The sequence below is a fragment of the Primulina huaijiensis genome, chromosome 9 (genome assembly GCF_012295235.1).
Source record: "Primulina huaijiensis isolate GDHJ02 chromosome 9, ASM1229523v2, whole genome shotgun sequence".
Classification (NCBI taxonomy): domain Eukaryota; kingdom Viridiplantae; phylum Streptophyta; class Magnoliopsida; order Lamiales; family Gesneriaceae; genus Primulina; species Primulina huaijiensis.
In genome coordinates this window covers 21,596,307-21,615,440 of record NC_133314.1, presented here as the reverse complement: position 1 = coordinate 21,615,440, position 19,134 = coordinate 21,596,307, and the positions used below count along the sequence as shown (strand labels likewise).

Below are 19,134 nucleotides of genomic sequence, written 5' to 3'. Positions count from 1 at the left end.
TAACATCAATGGATAATCTTATATAAAATCACAAAAAGGTACAACATACCAATGTAACATGGATTGAGCCCAGAAGCGCACACCTTTGACAAAATAGGGATCTTAAGACACGAGGAACAAAAAACAGAATTTAACATGACCGAAAGCCAATTAATCAATCTAATAAAAATTAGATTTACAAAAATATGATGTCCCTTAATGATGCTTGAGAATTAAATTTGTATCAAAATCTCATATAATTTCAATTTCATGTATATTCACCTCCTTTATTACTCAGAAAGACTATTCTTGTGAATTTCAGCAGTGATCTTCTCCACTCTTCTCGGTTCCTCTCAGCTGAAACTTCGATTGATTTGCAGTTAATGGTGTTCTTTTTGGATTAACAGATACAAATGCAACACTCTTCTTTGTTGGGCTTTTATGTTTCACAGGTTTAACAAGAGGAGCCGTGCTACTAGCAGTTAATGAATCATATTCCATCAAATTTTCACCGCATGTTTCAGATTTATGGGAAACCAAATTCAAACACGATGATCCAGCACTATGTGAATCATTTTGAACAAGCGTTTCAAAATGGTTTACTGAACTTTCTTCACCAACAATCGGTTCTGCTGAAACAAGCTCCACATCTATGGGATCAGATTCATCTACTACACGAATAAAAAAGGGCAATAACATCATGCAAACTCACCAAATACATTAAGCTACAAGAAAGATATTCAACAGAAAGAAGAGGAAAGGAAAAGAGGAAGACTAAAGGTCCACGAAAACTTCTGTAACCCCGTCATTGAATAATGTATTAATATAATACATCACATTGATTTAGAGGACGTACCTCCAAGGAAAGCCTCAATATTATCGTATTGTATATTTGATGGCTGTATGAAGACATCTTCTTTGCCATCCTTCTCTTGACTTTTTGATTCACTTTCATCTGTCCTCTCGACTAACACATACTTATCTATTTGCCAAATGCAGTCTAAAGTCACGGTAGCTTCCATCTTCCTAGGATAATATTCTCGAAATAGCTGTTACATGTATCGAAAGCAACTTTCGAAATCAAAATGAATGTGTTGCATGAGAGAGAGCTCTTTTGCATGAACTAAAGCAGACTAACCTCAAATCCCTCTTGGTTTAATTTTATAGTATGTTCCCTTTGAGAAAGAGAAGAAACACAATTATAGACAAGAACAGCATCAACAAGTACCTGCGTACATAATCAAGGCAAACAATGTTCCAAAATACTTTTCTATGATTAAAGCGATGAATATGACAAAAAGATCCTTAAAGGCGGTGAAGTCTGGGTGTGTGTGCTGTAAGATACACAGTTATACTTACTTGTTGAACTAATACTCGAACGCGCGCAAGCACGGCCAATGTAGTCAGGGATAACTTCATAAAAAATGATTGAGCAAGCAGTGTAGATATCTCCCTTAGAATTGTTAAGAGAAAACATTGACAAAGAACATTTTGGTTGATTTCATGCACATCACAACTACATATAAGGATAGAGGCTAAACTAAACACCAAAATGAAAGGATACATAGCTGCCCTTAACAGGGGCTCAACCATCTGCAATAATGTATAGTCTACGTTACGACTAAAGAGTACATTGGTCAGATAAAAGGAAATTGAAAGTTTGAAGGGAAAACCTGTGATAGTAAGCGGGCAGCTCCCAAGAGCCTCTCCAAAAAATTGTATTTGCCACCGTCGCACCGTCTCCTCTTCAAACTGAAGCCGCAAAAACAGCAAAAAATATTATACAAGAATTTCCTTTCACAAGCAAAATTGATCAACAGATGCAAATAATTAGTAATTAAACTTTAACTACATTACCAACAGATGAAAATGAATAATCTAGTTTGTTGTAGTTTAGTTTATTTTCCTTGGCATATGATAAGAAATAGGTATATCATAAATAAGTTTTAAAATGTCCTCCTTCCAAAGCTATATTAATCTAGTGAAATATTCATACACCAAGACGAGAATTCACAAAAAAGAGCGGGAAACACAACAGAAGCCTTAACCAAATATAGTGTCTTCACTAAAAACTTTAACTAATATCCTGACCCAATCACTTAAACTGTGTAATTCAACCCCGTTCCAAACTCCCAAACTACTAATAAATCACTGCTCAAATTGATTAGCTAAGTACTCACAAGATACATTAAACATAAAAATAGTTATAAGCAGAACAGTAATAGATAATTGCCAGTGACATAAAAATGGCCTGTGAAAATAACATAAGAATTCACAAGTACATATTTAAAACCACAAGGGTCGCCAACAAATAATATAACTCAAAGGGGATGAGCATTTGTAAGACTGGTGCATATAAGGAATTCAACGGAAGTAGTTTAGAAAATAAGAAAAACTGAGAATAAATAGAAGAAAACAGCAATAAATGAATATATGACCTTTCCAAAAGCTGCACCTTTTGCTGTGGTTTATTCCCGTTGATCACCAAGAAAGAGGCGTCCAATATCTCCTCCAAGTTCACTGATTTCAGAAGGTTCAAATCTCGTCGAACCTACCCGTTAAAAAAGAACAAAATACGTCACAAAACAATAACACAAAAGAAAGAAAACTCGCCACTTCAAACCAAGTCACATTCACAAGGAAGCGCAAAACTCGGAGCGAAAAAGAACCTTCAGCACATATTGAAAGTAAGAGCATCTTCGATGTTGGTTTTTGTGTTTATAGACAATTCTCTCAAGAATGCCTCTTTCCGTTGGGATCTGACCCAGAAACGACTTCAATCTCTGCTCAACTGTTTCAATATCTGTAGCCATATGCATTCAATCTGTCTCCGGCACCCAAGAAAAAAGCCCAAATTTCTCAAACAGAAGAACTCGAGGAATTGAGAGGCTTCGATGATTCTGAGCAGCAATCGGGAAGATGGGGCTGAGATGGTCGAGTTTAAGTCCACAAATATCGAAATATAAATGGATCTTAACAAGAGATAGTTCAATATGATACGTTTAGTAGTGATGTGTTAACTAAAAGAAAATGTGTGTGAAAAAAGAAATATTTTATTTCATTTTACACATTAATTATCAACTGATAATATGCGAGTCAACATATAATATCACATAAATCAACTAATAAAAATAAATCATACACAGGATCATCAGATGTCTCTGTCAGATATCGTGAAAATAACTGATCTCTATGTACCTCAACTAAGTTACCAGTAACTTAAATCAAGTCCTGGAAATGTCAACTCAGACAAATCACCTGCATATTAATGTAAATGGTCTTATTATCATATAAAAATTCAACAACAATTTAAATTCACTAAAAATCTATTTCAAATATTTAGGTATTTTAAATTCTTAAAATTTCAATATTCGATTAAAATGTCTAAAACCAATTATTTCTATTTTAATTCGTCGCAAAATATTCTTTCAAGCGACTAACTTTTCTAATTTCCTATACTTTGTACTCTATATCAAATTTTTGCATAATAATTTCCTGCAATTATAATTAACAATTCTAAAGCATCGAACTAGTTGATACTCGATTTATTCATCTCACTAATTTAAAAAATCTCTTGTTAAATATTCCGAAATTTGTTCAATACATCGAATCAACTCAAAGTTTGTACCTACATCCAAAAATATAACCAATATCACTATTGATATCAAATTTAACCAAAAATGGAGCAATCCTTAAACTATTTCTGGAATCATAATTTATACCTCAATATACATACCAAAACGAAGCCTATTACTCAAAGAACAAAAGCCCTCAATCAATTTCCGAACTCCCGCGACGATTCAACGGAGAAAAGACCGGCGGGTTTCCGAGAATCTCGATTTTTCCTATCAAAAGTGGTATCAACGTAAAGCTTATGTCGAGAGCTTTCCAATCATATATTTACTTGAATTTTTCGACGACCGATGCGGCTACAGTCGATAGTCAAAGGTGGTGAAAATTGTGACGAGATAAAGAACAGAAGCTACGCCTCCACGGGAAGAAACGCACGGCTTACGAGAAAATTTGAGGATGAGTATTTTTATTTTATAATATATATTTTAATCAATGTTATATGTGTTAGTTTACCTTTTCTTATTCTGGGTTCGAAAATTGACACGGTTTGTTTTATTTCAACTCTAGTGTGTTTTAAAATTTATATATATATTTTAATATTGTTTATAAATCGATATTTTTTAATATATATTTTAAACACTCTATTTAATCGTCAATATATTTAACAAGGGTCATTATACTTGTGGATGTGTTCTCCCGTGAGTTGCTGGGAACAGAGGCGGGAGACGGAAATTCGGGGCGTGGGGTTACTGGTTAGGGCTTTATGAGTTTCTTAATAATAATAATAATAATAATAAATCTCCTTTGTTTTTTAAAATTAATTTAACTAATAATAATCAAATAGAGGATATAATTAAAAAATTTAAATATCAAATAACTAAGCTACAAAATATTGTTAAAATAAGCATCAATTCTTTATCAAAGGAAAACTAAAACAAGTTGAACATTAATTACACAAAAATAATAATTTGAATTATTTATACACACAAAAAACTTGGTAGTTTATGATATTTCGCACAATTTCAATTTTAAATCATTTTTTGGGGAATTAATAATTAATTAGATAATTGGTTATATGATAAATATAGTTACTTTCAAGCAGTAGCCTCGGAAATACGCATAAAAGAATTGATCCTATTTTATACTTCAAAACGCAATCTTTAAATAGAAAGTAAAAGTAAAGTCAATTTCACAAAATTTACAAGATAAATAATGCAGAGCTCAAAAGAGACCAGCTTTGGAAAATACAAATCATACACGAAGTAGTAGGCTTCAGAATGTTAAATCGAAATGGTGACTTCTGGTACAATATTGTTCCATAGTCTCCAACAGACAAGGGACATGCGAAGTATCATCAGGCCGAGTTCTCGTGTAGTAGAACATATTCACGGCTACAAAACCGAACATCTAGTAAACAGTCTGGGAAAATCACAACAATCTATATACATTGTTGCTTACCTGCTGTTCCCAAACTTCAGAGTATCTTTTTCGAATAGTTCATAGTATCGTTGAGGTTCTATTTGATTATCCTGCGACCGATGTCTAAAGTGAATTAACTGTCCGAAGCAATTTGTGAGAAGAAAATATTCGTGGGTTATCGGGATGAATCGCTCACGTTAATGAAGGTTCCATTCGTGCTCCCAAGATCCATTACATAAGGCCTGAGTCATTTACACGAATACATCAAAAATTACTGGAAAGACTTCAAACGGCTGAAAAGAAATCAAGCGGAAAATCCATAATACTACCTGACTTTCCTAGACATGGTACCATCTGGGTTCTCCTGCTCCACTTGCCTGCAAAAATATGAAACACTTTTATTTGTGCAATAAGATTGTAGGAAAATAACAAGTTTGAATTATGATTTTACCGATACTGAAGAACAGCATGTTGCTTGCTGCAGGATGGATGGTCGGTAGGTATATCTGCAATCCTCCTCTCTCTACCAAAGAGATAGCAGCTTTGCCGATGAACATAAAGGGGTTCTGGACATCAAAAGTCGTGGATGGTACGAACTAAATCACATTAGTCTGAAGTTGAAAGGAAGAAATAAATGCATATAGTTAAATCACATGCCAGACAAATATTTACCATTAAGTACTTCACCGCCCTTGAACACATACAATCGCCACCTAACGTCAGGTTTTCGAGCATCTGGTGCCTCGTTGAACAACAGTGTTATACCTGACACGGCCCTAATGTGTGTTAGACTAGTAATAACATAAGTGCTAGATTTACCTTGGACAAGATCAGAATTGTGTACTTCCATCATTAATTATCGGACAGAGTAAGGAGAGATTATACAACCGGGACGGGAATTCCATCCAAAACAATCGTTTCTATTTTATCCCATAGCAGCATATTTTTACAATTTTAAGGTTATAATAATATAAATGAACTCAAAGAACTCCGAACTTTCATCCTAATTTGATCACCGATATCATGCAATCACATGCTGGAAAAAAGTTGCATGAATGGCAGCTCATATGCTCGCTTGACAAGAAATTTCATGGCTTATAAGCAAATGAAGAGCAACAGTGCTGTGCAGATGTTTAAAGTAATCTATCAAAGCAAAGAAAGAGGATAACAACCGTTCAATCAACTTCCCTTCATCACATGCTCACTTCTGCACCAACCAACTAATCAATACTATCAAACGAAGCAGACAATTCTATCAAAAAGTTCACCACAAAAGAAGTAGATGCAGCAACTTCGAAAATTCTCTACCTGAGAGTTAATTTTTATTTTGTACCTAGCTTGTCTGTGATAAATATGAGAGGAAAGGAGACGTAAGAGTAAATACAAAATAGAAAGCAATAGAAACATCTATGAGGGCTTGTTGAGCAATACCTATAAAATGAGATAGATTTGCTTTAAAACTGCTTTGTCAACAACTTTTTGCAACTTGAAGAAAAGCAAAACAATATTTTAAATTATAGATGGTTAACCAATGTGACAGAGAGCCTAAAGATCTTTAGAAGATACCAAAAATTGAGGAGCATAGTAAAAGCCAATACAGACAAACTCAAGCACGATGAAGAAAATCATCAATTTTTTGCAATTCTCTCAATAGGTTCAAAATCTTTCCTACTTTGACCACAATCAGAAGTGGAATACAAAAGAGCATTATGTTTAGATGCAACTTTTAACTCGACCGGAAAGGCAATCAAATAATTACCTCTGAATCGATTAGTTTCAGCGGCAAGCTTTCCAGACAGCTCAAATGAAGGCTTTTGCTGCAAATGTAATTCAACTCATAAGTGAATAAATTTAAGCACAAAGTCACGGATGCTCATAATTTTAATAAACTAAATATGTAGGAGAATCAACTCCAGCTCAATCTTTAAGAAAAAGTAAGAAAGAAAAGAACAGATAAAAACTGGCTTAGGCGACAGTGAATGAAATAACTGTGTCTAATCGAAAAGATACCTTCTCTTTGGCTTCCAGTGTATCTTCAGCGGCCTTCATTTTAGCTAATGAATCATTGTCACCGTTCCTGCTTGCGCAAGAAATAACAGTGTAAAAGGATGCAAAAGCTAAAGCCATGAAGCAGCTTACCACTCACCAGAGAAACAAATCCCCTGGAATCTAACCTCTCTCTTACAAAATGAGAAAACAATAGATCTAAAAAGACGAAAAATGAAAATGTAATGGACTTCAACGATTGCAATGTCTATCCAAGCCAATCTCACAAGAACCAGAAACCAGAATTAAGAGACAATATGAGGCCCACATAAATCGCTGGATTTTTATAATATAGTTTCAAAATTCTTATGCAGTACTTTATTTGTACAACGATGACTTCAAAAATAAAACTGATAAAAGCCAGATTCGCAAATATCATAATTATATCATAACTAAAATAAAAATGACATTTTTTGAAGCATGAACGTCGGTCGTCATAAAAGATCACCGATGCCAAACTAAATCCACATATTAACTTGCATTCCTCAAAAGCACCCGATCTACTTGTTATCTTATCTATGTATACGAATAATTGATGACAGCTAAAAGATGCATCTTGAAATGCAATATTAAATAGTGATTTTAAATAGGTGGCTCACCTCTGTTCAGCAGTTCTTGGGTATGCCCTCTGCAGAAATATAAAAAATGATCAGATGACATTCTTCCCATTATGTCAAAAAACAATACAAGTACAACTAACACTTATTTTGAGAATTTTCAGAAACATCGAGACCAAAGATTTCTTTTTTTAAAAAAAATAATTGAATCAAATACCTCTCCAATGATATTAACAGATCAGCAAGTATATTCATGAACAAAAACAAAATTGTAGAGATAAAAGAGTAGATTAAATTGTGAAAATGAGGTTATAATATCAGCATCAGAGCTAAAGAGAATGATATAAAATCTTCGCACAGATAAGTAATTTGACTGGAAAAGAATGCTAGGTATTACCAATGTGTGCACCTTGCTGCTTTTCAAATCAAGAAAAAAATTAATTCATCAACATGCATATCTAATTCTAAAAATGAAACTTGGACGTAGTTAGTAGGTATCATCAGATACCTCGTCGTGTGCTCTTTCATCTGTAGCTGGAGGTGATCTTGATCTATGTTGACCTCTATGGCGACTATCAGTTGGTGAACCTGAGCGTCTGCGTCTCGATTTAGAAGAACCATTGTCAATTGCATCCCTTCCTTGCCTTTTATCGGATCTCTGGATTGGCAATGCCCTGTCATAATCCCTTTCCTTATGTGTGGCCCTGTCGCCGTTTCTACCATAGTCTTTGTCATTTTCTTTTTCACCCCCTTTTTCAACATCTCGTTCAGCTTTACCTATCTTCAACCTTTTACTACGTGGTGAAGGAGAGCGGGCAACTGGGGAATTTGATCTGCGACTTACAGGGGATTTGGCTAAATTTAACATATTTACTTTCTCGGGAGATCGAGACACTGAAGACCTTGGCTTTCCTTGTTTCGAGGATCTGGTTCGTGATGAAGGCTTCTCTTTAATGGGGGAAAGAGGGGTGGGAGACCTCAAAGGGGCAGGTTTTGGGGACCTAGTTCGACTTGATGGCTTTTGTCGAACTGGAGAATGAGATGTGTTAGATGGTGATGTTCTATGCTTTGGAGGTTTGTGGAGGGTAGAGGGCTTCTTTCTCGCTGGTGAATGATAAACAGGGGACCTTGACCTTGGATGTTTTGGTGACCTCTTATGCCCTGATGCACTTTCAGCTTTTGAACTCCTATGCTGGGCAGGAGATCTTTCCCTTCGGGAGATGGTCTTCCTTAAAGGAGATCCTTGGCCCTTGACTAGAGCTTCCGAATTGCTTCGCCCCATGGGAGATGTCTAACTCATCAATGCCCTTATACACACAGACAGAAATCAATTCGTGTCAAAACACAAACTATTAAGTATCAAAGCAAGAATGTATCTGAACAGGGATTCTGATTATACTGTGATTTATTTGCTAGCTATGCTTGATTAACACAGTTTGAAAATTATTACGTCCTTTGAGTTAAACTTATCGCTTTCATCGAATGCTGTGTTTGGCTACCTAAAATTGAGATATATAATAGCCAAGCAAGTTGAAGTTTTAATCCAGTTGTCGTTTATTCCAACAACAATCAAATTCCATCCATAACCATTGCATACCACCAGCTTCTTTAGAACTTCACTGGATACTGAAGTTCAAAATTTTAAGCTCTGTTAACAACCAGTCCAATTTCACGACCATAACCAAGAAAAAGATGCAGAGAGAGTGAGAAGTGTAAAGGAGGGAATCCAGAAATCTTTAATAAAGCGCAAGCGGGGAGACTTAATTCACGGCATTAATTTGTTCTGCGCTCTACCCACCAAACATTACCACGCAAATCAATATTACACCACTTCACAAATTCAGAAATCCCTTCTTTTCTTCAGATCCTCCTTAAAAAAAAGCCATCTCAAATAATCTTCCGCAATCTCTATCATATCACCAACTGAACTTTTGAATCCAAGTACATGGAATCTCTCTTTTCTGAAATTCCAAACTTTGAATTAAACAATGGAGGCAGCCATTGAAGGGGACTAACCTTAAGGCTTAGGCTTTTAGGAGCAGGGCACTGCGTAGCTTCCCCGAGGAAAGATTGCGATAGTGGAAACCGACGTGGTCGAGTTTAGACAGCTTACCTTGTGTGCTGGCAGTGGGCCGGACTATCCGATAACTGGGCTATATTAACACTGTCGAAAATTTTGGGCTCACCGCGTAGCCACGAAGTTTGTATTTTTACTTTTTTTCTTTTTCTTTTTCTTTTTTAAGGAATGCATTAATAATATAAGCAAAATATCAGGGACAATTTAAAAAAATGACCTTAAATTAACTTTGACTTGAAGTAATAAACATTTATAGATCAATATTGGATCAAATAACCTCTAATTTATATATAATTTATAAATTTATAAATCTAATAAATAATATTAAGATTGAAACTTGGACCTAACTCAACCCAAAAAGCTAGTTCAAGGGAGAGGATTGTCGAAGCACATATATGCAAGTCACAGGTATTTTATCCATCCGATGTGGGACAATTAACACACTCTTTCACGCCCAGGAATGAACATGTGGAGCGTGAAGTTTGCAAATGACCCAACTATGGGCAGAACGGGTGATACAACACATAACGGTGGAACTTGAGCTCTGATATCATATTAAGATTAGAATTTGGATCTAACTCAACCCTAAAAACTAGCTCAAGGGGAGGATTGTCCAAATCCATATATGCAATATGTATTTTAATCCTCGGATGTGAATAAACTAACAAATAAATAAATAATAGTCATATGATAAAAACACATTTAATTTATTTTAGTACAAATGAGAGTTGATTTTTACACGCGTGTAATAGATATAACAAAATATGACGAGGTAGAAGAACGGCTCTCTCAGTGAGAATGCACTTGAAATTTGGTAGTTCGAAGTACAGTAGAATGGATTAGCAATCCTTGATTGATAGACACGGAGCAGTGGTGATTCTTTGAGAGAGAAATGAGGAATCTAACAATGGAAGAGAGAGATAGGGAATGGGAATTTCATCTTCGATCATTATCGTCGAGTGCCAGAGATTTCAACTACGCCACCGACCCGGCTTCCGATCTTTTAATCCTTAATTCCGTTGAGTTTCCTTCCTTTTTGGATAAATAGGTATATACGCTTTCTGAGTGCACGTTTTCTGTGGATTAATTGAAATTTGTTTGGATTGCGTAGATCAAAATGTTACATGAACTTTGTAAGAGTGAGATCAACTGGATAATCTAAATAGTGAATTTTCTGGGAATATTTGCGTGAAAGGTGCAATTTTGGGGGAAAAACATATGTAACTGAGAAATAAACTACTTCAGTTACCTTTCACTCCATCTTCCAGTAGAGAAACAAATGAGATTCGAATTATTAACAAAGCACAATGTTATGTCTTCTGACTTCTAGAATTGTAGAAAATTGATATCGATCATTGTTTTGTTGTGAAATAAGTACTGCTGTTCTTCCCATTTGATGATGAATCTGATTCGTTTAATCGGAATTGTTTGCTCATACTCTAGGCTGTCATCTTTTGTCTTTTAGGCCATTCTTCAATTTTTCCTTGATTTTGGGGATGTCATTTTACACGATGCTGATCCTTGCCTTAGAACATTTTCCCGCTCATGTTTGAGCCGGTGAGGGAAAATTCACATTCTTCTCTTGGCAAAATAAATATAAAAATGTAGGGATATTGCTTATGCATATGTCCTATACTCATACTATATGAGCTGTGTGATATATTGAATGGATATCCAGTGCAAAAGTAAACTGAAAGAGTGAAAAAATTAATTTTGGTAAACATGAGATTAACTGAATTCGACCTCCTGGTTTGCTAATCCTCATTTTATCTGCTGTTGGTTCGAGTCACATTTAGATTTACCTAAAGTTAGTTTTGGATGCCCCCTATTGTCATGTTGATAAATATACGTTGTTTGTTCATGCTTGAGTTCCTGATAAATTAGATGACCCCAGTTTTTTTGTCATCGGAATCTGTATCTAACTTCATGAATTTGTGATAGTATGCAGCAACGCTTTGAACTGACAGCGGTCATTTTCTTTACTAACTTTTGAAATTACCAAGCAACCGAGACTGGTGAATTTCAAAATCTTCTAAAATAACAATGTGTTTCTACGTTCTTTCTTGGTTTTAGTTTTTTTACTTTTTGTGGTATATGGAATCAGAGTTATTGCCAACTCAGTTATATCTGTTATCCACAATGCATTTGTTAATGTCATGTTATTTAATAAGTGATTTCTTATATCCAGTCCAATGGACCTGGATCTATCAATTTGATGGTCGTCATACACGTCTATTTTGGATTATTCTTGTAGTGAATTTGCAGACCCTCTTGTAATAGAATGACTTTCAAGATTTATATTAGCAACAAAGTAATAACTAACTGAAAGAATTGTAAGTGTAGTATTTTTTTTTTTGTGTTGATAAGTGAATGACTTTCTAGATTTGTGTTAGCAATGACATAATAAATAACTGAAAGAATAGTAATTAATTCACTATTTTCCTCTTTTAATTTCTCACAGCATGATATGGTCAATTAAGTTATTTTGTTAACATGCAGTTTTTCCCATTAATGCTGAAGTTGATTGCATGGAATGGAGATAAGTCTCCATCGAACATTCTTCTTTGTTATCCACCAAAATTCAAGTTGGTGAATGATGATTACTGGTGAAATATCACCCAAATAAATGCATTTTCTGTCACCACTGAGCTTGTCGTTTGTTTGTAGTCAAATGGTCTTTCAGCTCTAAATCTTTTTCTCTCTTATGCGAATTAGAAGAATTATTCATAAGAGTTTTCGGTGGATTCATCTCACCTGGATCCTTCTTTCTCCTTTTCCAATCACTTATTGACTTATCTAGTGAGTTCGATTATCTAGATTTTGCGACAACTATGATCTCTGGCTTGCATTCATTATCACTCTGGAGCAAAAGGGTTTATCTTATGCAGTACATGTGGTTCATTGGTGTTCAGATTATAGCTTTCAAAGTCTCTATTTGAGTTGAACTTGTAAAAGCTATTATTTAAATCTTATAATTTATTTTCAGATGTTATTGTTCCTATTAAGTTTAAAGGTAAAATGTTTATACTTCAAGTGCTAAGCTACAATTTCATCGGGGAGTTATGTACATAATTTATCTTTGTCGTTCTTTTACACTGTTTAAGCTGAGTTGGTGAAGCAAAAGTAGAATTAAGTAATTTTCTTTATTCTAGCCTTTTTGCCTTACATGATTAGGTATCTGTTAGATATACAGGTTCTTATTTGCACTCACAATTTTGCAAGCATTTGTCAAGTATGCAGGAACAGCACAACCATTGTTTCGATTGAAAGATCTGTTTGCTGTAAATTTCTTGCTCATCATTCTACACTGTGACATCTTTCTATATGTCTTGACTAGTACTGGTTGTGGCACTGGAAAAGGTTGAACGAAGTTCTGGGTCATTTGTTGCAAGCAGCATAGCTTCAATTCAAAAAAGCGCTGCACCTGAGGTCTGGACAGAACTAGAAAATATGCCAGTTATATTTCTGTTCAATGTTAATAACCCTTGTTTGAATACAGATGTTGCTCGCACTCATGGATGAAGCAATATACAGGTTCAACCAATGGAGATGTAGGCGCAGATTCTGAATCTGAAGATAGCACTAATATGACTGTTGACCATATCTTTCTTGATCTCCTCAAGGATGATAATGATGGCCTTTCTGTATGGTACTTCTGTGTAACATGTAGGATAACCAAAGGATGAAAGTATTTGGTGTATCATAATTAGACGGTGGACCATTATAGCTTTTCCTCTGGTTTGTTACTTCAATTTTGGTCGGCAACATCTAATCTGATAACCACCTTTTTTTTTCCATGATTGTGCTATTGCAAGTTAGAGGCCAATGTTTTGGCCAACTAATGTTTCACACACCTTTTTTTCATTTTATTTATTGTGAGAGTATGTGACTGTAACTTTTCTTATGATTTGTTTGCGCAAATGGTCTCCTGTTTCTCTAACTTGCCAAACAGTTTAGTTTATTTTTCTCCATTGAAGTAATCATGATCCTTTCTAGTGAAGGATTAAGCTATTAGTTTCTAGAGATTTTGCTTATTGATAGTCATTGGACCTCTCCTGCAAACGAGTTCTGTTGTTCTACCAATGAGTCGGAATTTCTTTGGTCATAGTTTGCCTGGATATCTAATGTTTCTTTGCCAATGTGATGTTTTAGGAACATCATTGGACCTCTCCTGCAATGGCTGCTGCTTTGCAGGCTGTAATTAATGCCCCACGGCTTCTTGATTCCTATTTTCCTTCAGCTGTTCATGATGCCAATGATTGCAGGTTTACTCCGTGTTTTCTGTATTTTCTTTTACTTGAAATGAGATTTTAATAGCTACATATAGCCTGCAAAATTCAATATGTATGGCAATAAGTTATCTGCCGGATTACTTTATTGATTCTGATTTATATCTGTGCCAGCTTTAATATATGCTTTAATTCCTCTGATTGTGGCTAGATACTCCTCATTATTTCCTGACAAAATATTCTCATATGAGGTAAGAAAGTTTCAAATGGTCTATCATTTTTGTGTATACGTGTGGATGCAAGCTCCTACCTGGAGCTTGTATTAACGTGTAAACAAACTATAAGTTTTCACAAACACCATTGTGACTTCTAGTTATTCAAATCACTCATTCACAACATATTGGCACAATTCATTGCATTCTTAACCGGCAGAGGTTTTCTAATTATGAGCCGGTGATGTTGAAAATGTCCTCTCACAAGTACCATCTTTTGTATTATTATTACATCACATTTTGAAATGGTTCAAATCTTTTGCAAAACTTATTTTTCTTTAAATCCAAGGTATAGAATAATTTTTTATTTTGGAAATAATATTTTTGGAATTTCAGTTTCAATAATAATCAGCAAGCATTTCAAGTAACGTCGTCTGAACGCACACCGACTGCATGCAGCAGCGCTTGGGTGGAAAAGTGCACGTTGCGAAACAATCTACGCAAGCCACACGTGTTAAAATGACGTGTCATCCAATTCCACGTCATATGCATCTATATATAAAAATAATTACACCTAATTTCGTACAAATTATCCGGTCGTCGGAAAAATGATAAGTGTGTAGTCGTTCGTTTAAAATAATAATGAAGTAAAATTGCCGGCTATTTAGTCTAAAAAATATACGATACATTAAGAATAATTAATTAAATTTAAATTATATTGGTCCGATTCCAACATATTATAAAATTATATATGATATATCTAGAATAGTTAAAGTATATTATTAGTCCAACTCCAACATCTTGTAAAACTAAATGCATGCATCTAACAAAATCCTCAAACATATTTCTTTTATAAAAATATATATCTAAGATATGGCATAATATAAAAAATTAATGTCTTAGAAGTTTAATAAAAGGATAATTTAAGTTCTTATATAAAATATAGTATATCGAATTAAATTTTTTGAGTTAATTTCGAGCGAGGAAGAAATTTCTTCATAAAAAAATTATGTAATTAATATATGTGTCTAAATTTTCATCTGAATCATGTGCAAGTCTTATTGCACGTCCCTAGCTAATGTTTATTGCTCCTTGGGGTGTTAATTTCGAAACTCCTGGATATTCTTAAATATTCAGTTTATAAATTTATTCGTATATATTTAAAAAGCCGACGATTATTGTGTATTATAATCAATTGCTGCACTAAGTCAGATGCAAGAGGTGATTCAGTCGAAGGACTCATTTCTTAATCGTATTTTTTTTTTAAATAATAAAAAAAAATATTCTAAAACTATTTGTTTTAATCTCTCAAATTTTGAAATTTTCCAAATGTTTAAAATTATTATTATTTAATTATTACAATGGGGGTTGGAAAGTTTTGTTTGTAACGTGGGTTCGAACTGACGTCTCTCTCTTTGTCATTACGGGTGTTGGCCAGATGGTTAAATGATTAAAACAGGACGTAGACCCAATTAATCACAATTATCGTCCTCATATTTGTTGCAACAATGTTGTCGGTATGCGTCGCATTCTATTGTCCTTTGTCTTTGAGAGTTCACAGGTGAAATGGAAATAAACGAAATGTCATAACACGAGGGTCGGCCGGTGAATTTGCCTGATTTTGCATTTATTTGTATGCTATCCTCTAATTGTAGGTGATGTTTATGTGGGTTCAAATTTGATAGGAAAAAACAAGAACACAATGAGGATGGTTTGCAGAGACAAGTATTGAACACTTTCTTTTTAAGAATAATTTGCCCCTCACAATGTGTTAGATGTTTGTGGCAATCTTTTCCTAAGATACAACTACAACTCTTGGATAATGATCACTCAAATATTCAAGTTCTATAACAAGGAAATGAATGTAATATATGCAAATGTTTTTCAAACTTGTAGAATTTTTTTTCCCAATAAATCAATCATTTAATGTTTTTCATGTGAAAAGACATGATCTTTCATTCATAGGGGTGTCCCTTGGCTATTGTAACTGACCACAAGCATCAAACAATACCAAAGAAATGAAAAAATACCAGAAAAATCCGAAGGGACACAAAAAAACCGAAGGGGAGGCGGTTGGGCGCTCCGTGCGTGCGCGTGCTGCCGAGCGCTCTCAGCAGGCGTGCGCGCTTGCACGTAATCCCGCGCACAGGCAGGCGCGCACGCCTGTGCGTAGAACCGTGCGTGTAGGCACGCTTGCTACTGTTCTGATTTTTTTTTTTCTGGTTTCCGTCCCTTACATGTTCCGACTACTCGTTTGAAGTTCTTTCAACATTCGATGAACTCGTTCCGAGTTTAATTCAGAACCACCAAACTTAATATTCGTTCATTAAGCTTCGTTCTTCGTTTCGAATTTTTCCAATCAAACATATTGATTGATTTGCTTAATTTTCATTCATTAAGCATAAAAATTATCAACAGTTGGGTAACTTATTTGTCCCACCAAATACAGAATTCTTAACTTTTTTTGTGTTTTCTTTTGTTACTTTACTCTTTATGTAATAATTAGTAACATATATATTGGCTAGCCAGATGATCATAAATTGATGTCTAAACGATACGTGTGTTCATAACATCTGAAATACACATATGTACGTGTATACAGTGTTGTGCCTGGAATTTTTACGACCTGACTTGAGCATAAAAAATTAGACTTACATCTTAAATAACATGCGACTGTTTTTCCATTAATTAAGATTGTTCAAAACATAATGTCAAAATTTTTTCAATTTTCAAGTAAGAAGTCTTTAATATTTTTACCAATTGTATTTAAGTTCCTAAATCATCATGATCACTTAAGAGAAACAAACTCTCTTGATTCATATTTTTGTATTAATTATATGCAACAATATTAACATTAACTTCTCCTTTCAATTCCTTCTCAATATGGGAGTTTGAATCATTTTTCAATCATCGTTATCATTCATAGATTAATCAAGTTCTTCGATACAATATTGTCTAAAATTTTTAATCCATATCCGTCAAATTATCAATTGTTTCTGTCCTCGTTATTTTATTGTTACTTTTAATATATTAAATTAAATTTGCTAGCAACAAATCTCTCTTAGAACCATCGATACCACATTCTAACAATTAGAAGTCAAATCCGATTGCCTAAATCAGTGGTTACTATATATGTGATCAAACTGTAGGAGACGATGGAAAACAAACTTTCTTTGTACGAGTAGATGCCTGCAGTGTATGATTAAGAAAAGTTTACGCTCATATCGTAGAATAAAGATTCGTTTGAAGATTTATTTGAAATATTCACAGACTCTCACATCTCAGTATACATACATTTGTATTTATGCCTGTGAAAATTTTTAGAGTACATTTTTATATCTTATCTGTGCGTTATATATGATCAAAACAGAATCAGTATAAAAAGTAATAATATATTTATAGAGGGAGTCATATGAGCTTAGCCTGTAATTAAATTTTTCCTGCATGAAGTTATATTTGCAGCTATCTAATACTAAACTTTACCATATGCATGTTCCCTGTTGACAGTTACAGCCGCCAAACTTTTGTAGGGTAAGTGATCGATGTTGTACGATACATTAATTCTACGTTAATCGCATTAATACATGTTTGTGTGTGTGTGTGTGTAAATAAAGACGATGAAAATTCAATATTAAATAATAATGTTGATTGTTTGACATCAACAAATAATAGTTAATTTAATTGGCATGTCAAAAGTTTCTTAAGCCTTCTTAAGACAATATATATATATATATATGGCATAGATACTTTGGGTCACGTTTATCTGTTTTCAACGGAGAGAACTTATATCTATTCTATAAATAAATGACGCTTATTTTGGCAAGATATTAATTAGACTTTTATAGGCAAATTAAATAATACTTTTTAATTTGATTCGAAGAGTTAATTCCATTAATCTTCCTTTGTGTGTCAATCTAGAAACGATCCATGTACTAATTTAAGTGGTGACGCGACTACAAAATACTTTTTGAATTAAATTTATTTTTTTTCATAATAAATCAAGTTATTTTATATGAATAAAAAAAATTTAATCTTAAGTTAATTTGGTTCACATGATGATTTAATTTATCAAGAGAACATTATTTTGATGAAGAGGACAATAAAATGTTTATGCCAAATAACCTTAAAGACTTGTTCCAATTTATATTCCAATATTATAGATATTAGTTGAAAGGGAAAGGGAAAGGGGAGATAGAAAATGAGATTTGGCAAATCTCTGCCAATGATATTCTAATATAACACCAAAAATTAAAACGCCGGCCCCATCACAATATATACTAACGGCTGAAGCACATGCGTTGCGTGTAACATAATATTAGATATTTGAAATATTGTTTAATCAATTTATAAAATGAATATTTGACATTTGTAATTTGATATGAATATTATAATTAGTGTGTTCGTACACATTGTTGTGTATGACAAAAAATCTATTTCTCTATTAAACTTAATTTCAATAAAAAATTTAATAATATTATGGTAGAAAAAAAGGTTTTTTGCGTTAAAAATACTAACCGTAAGGTTTTTTTAAATTGAGAAGTTTTCAAATGTGTTGGTAGCTTCCATTTTTTGGAAAGATTTCGGACGTAGGATTGATGCGGTTGGAATTATTATAATTTATATGTGGTGTTGAAGAGGAGGGTAAAAAAGGAAGAAATTTTGGTGTCCTCCAAAAGCAGTTTTTTTAACCCACTCACACTTAATAATATAGTATCAAAGTATAGATACATACATATTATATATATAGTTTTGATATATTGATTATTCATTGTGTCTACCTATGTGTCTATCAATTAGGTGTCACACATCTATTAGATGTGATGTACATGGATGTAGACACGATGGATTGACATCATATCAAAATATTATAACATAAAATTTAATCGTGGAATAAACCAGATACATTTTAATTATTTTATATATAAAAAAACTAAGTTGCAGTAGGTCAAATTTATACCTAGCTACCTCAACTTCAATTAATCAAGATTCCTATCCCTCATATATTAGTTATACATACTCCACTATATATACATATGTATTTT

General features: G+C 33.7%; 2 protein-coding genes across 6 annotated transcripts; both read right to left on the bottom strand.

Annotated features, from left to right (window-relative positions):
• LOC140983751 (uncharacterized) lies at positions 1-2,939 on the bottom strand. 5 transcript variants are annotated; one of them, XM_073450879.1, is made up of 8 exons: positions 2,649-2,936; positions 2,418-2,530; positions 1,653-1,731; positions 1,544-1,572; positions 1,339-1,432; positions 1,118-1,207; positions 836-1,028; positions 1-650 (listed from the first exon to the last, which is right to left on the bottom strand). In XM_073450879.1, the coding sequence occupies exons 1-8, from the start codon at positions 2,796-2,798 to the stop codon at positions 298-300; spliced, it is 1,101 nt and encodes a 366-aa protein (XP_073306980.1). In that variant the 5' UTR covers positions 2,799-2,936; the 3' UTR covers positions 1-297. The 5 variants fall into 5 exon arrangements, with proteins under 5 accessions (XP_073306980.1, XP_073306978.1, XP_073306979.1 ...); XM_073450877.1 differs by having other exon boundaries at positions 1,339-1,572; positions 2,649-2,937; XM_073450878.1 differs by having other exon boundaries at positions 1,544-1,731; positions 2,435-2,530; positions 2,649-2,937.
• Positions 2,940-4,717: 1,778 nt separating this feature from the next.
• Positions 4,718-9,665, bottom strand: LOC140983750 (uncharacterized). Its single transcript, XM_073450874.1, has 11 exons — positions 9,591-9,665; positions 8,083-8,881; positions 7,617-7,645; positions 6,982-7,048; positions 6,731-6,788; positions 5,644-5,736; positions 5,423-5,537; positions 5,301-5,348; positions 5,168-5,213; positions 5,011-5,081; positions 4,718-4,943 (listed from the first exon to the last, which is right to left on the bottom strand). The coding sequence occupies exons 2-11, from the start codon at positions 8,854-8,856 to the stop codon at positions 4,907-4,909; spliced, it is 1,338 nt and encodes a 445-aa protein (XP_073306975.1). The 5' UTR covers positions 8,857-8,881; positions 9,591-9,665; the 3' UTR covers positions 4,718-4,906.
• Between the last annotated feature and the right edge of the window lie 9,469 nt (positions 9,666-19,134).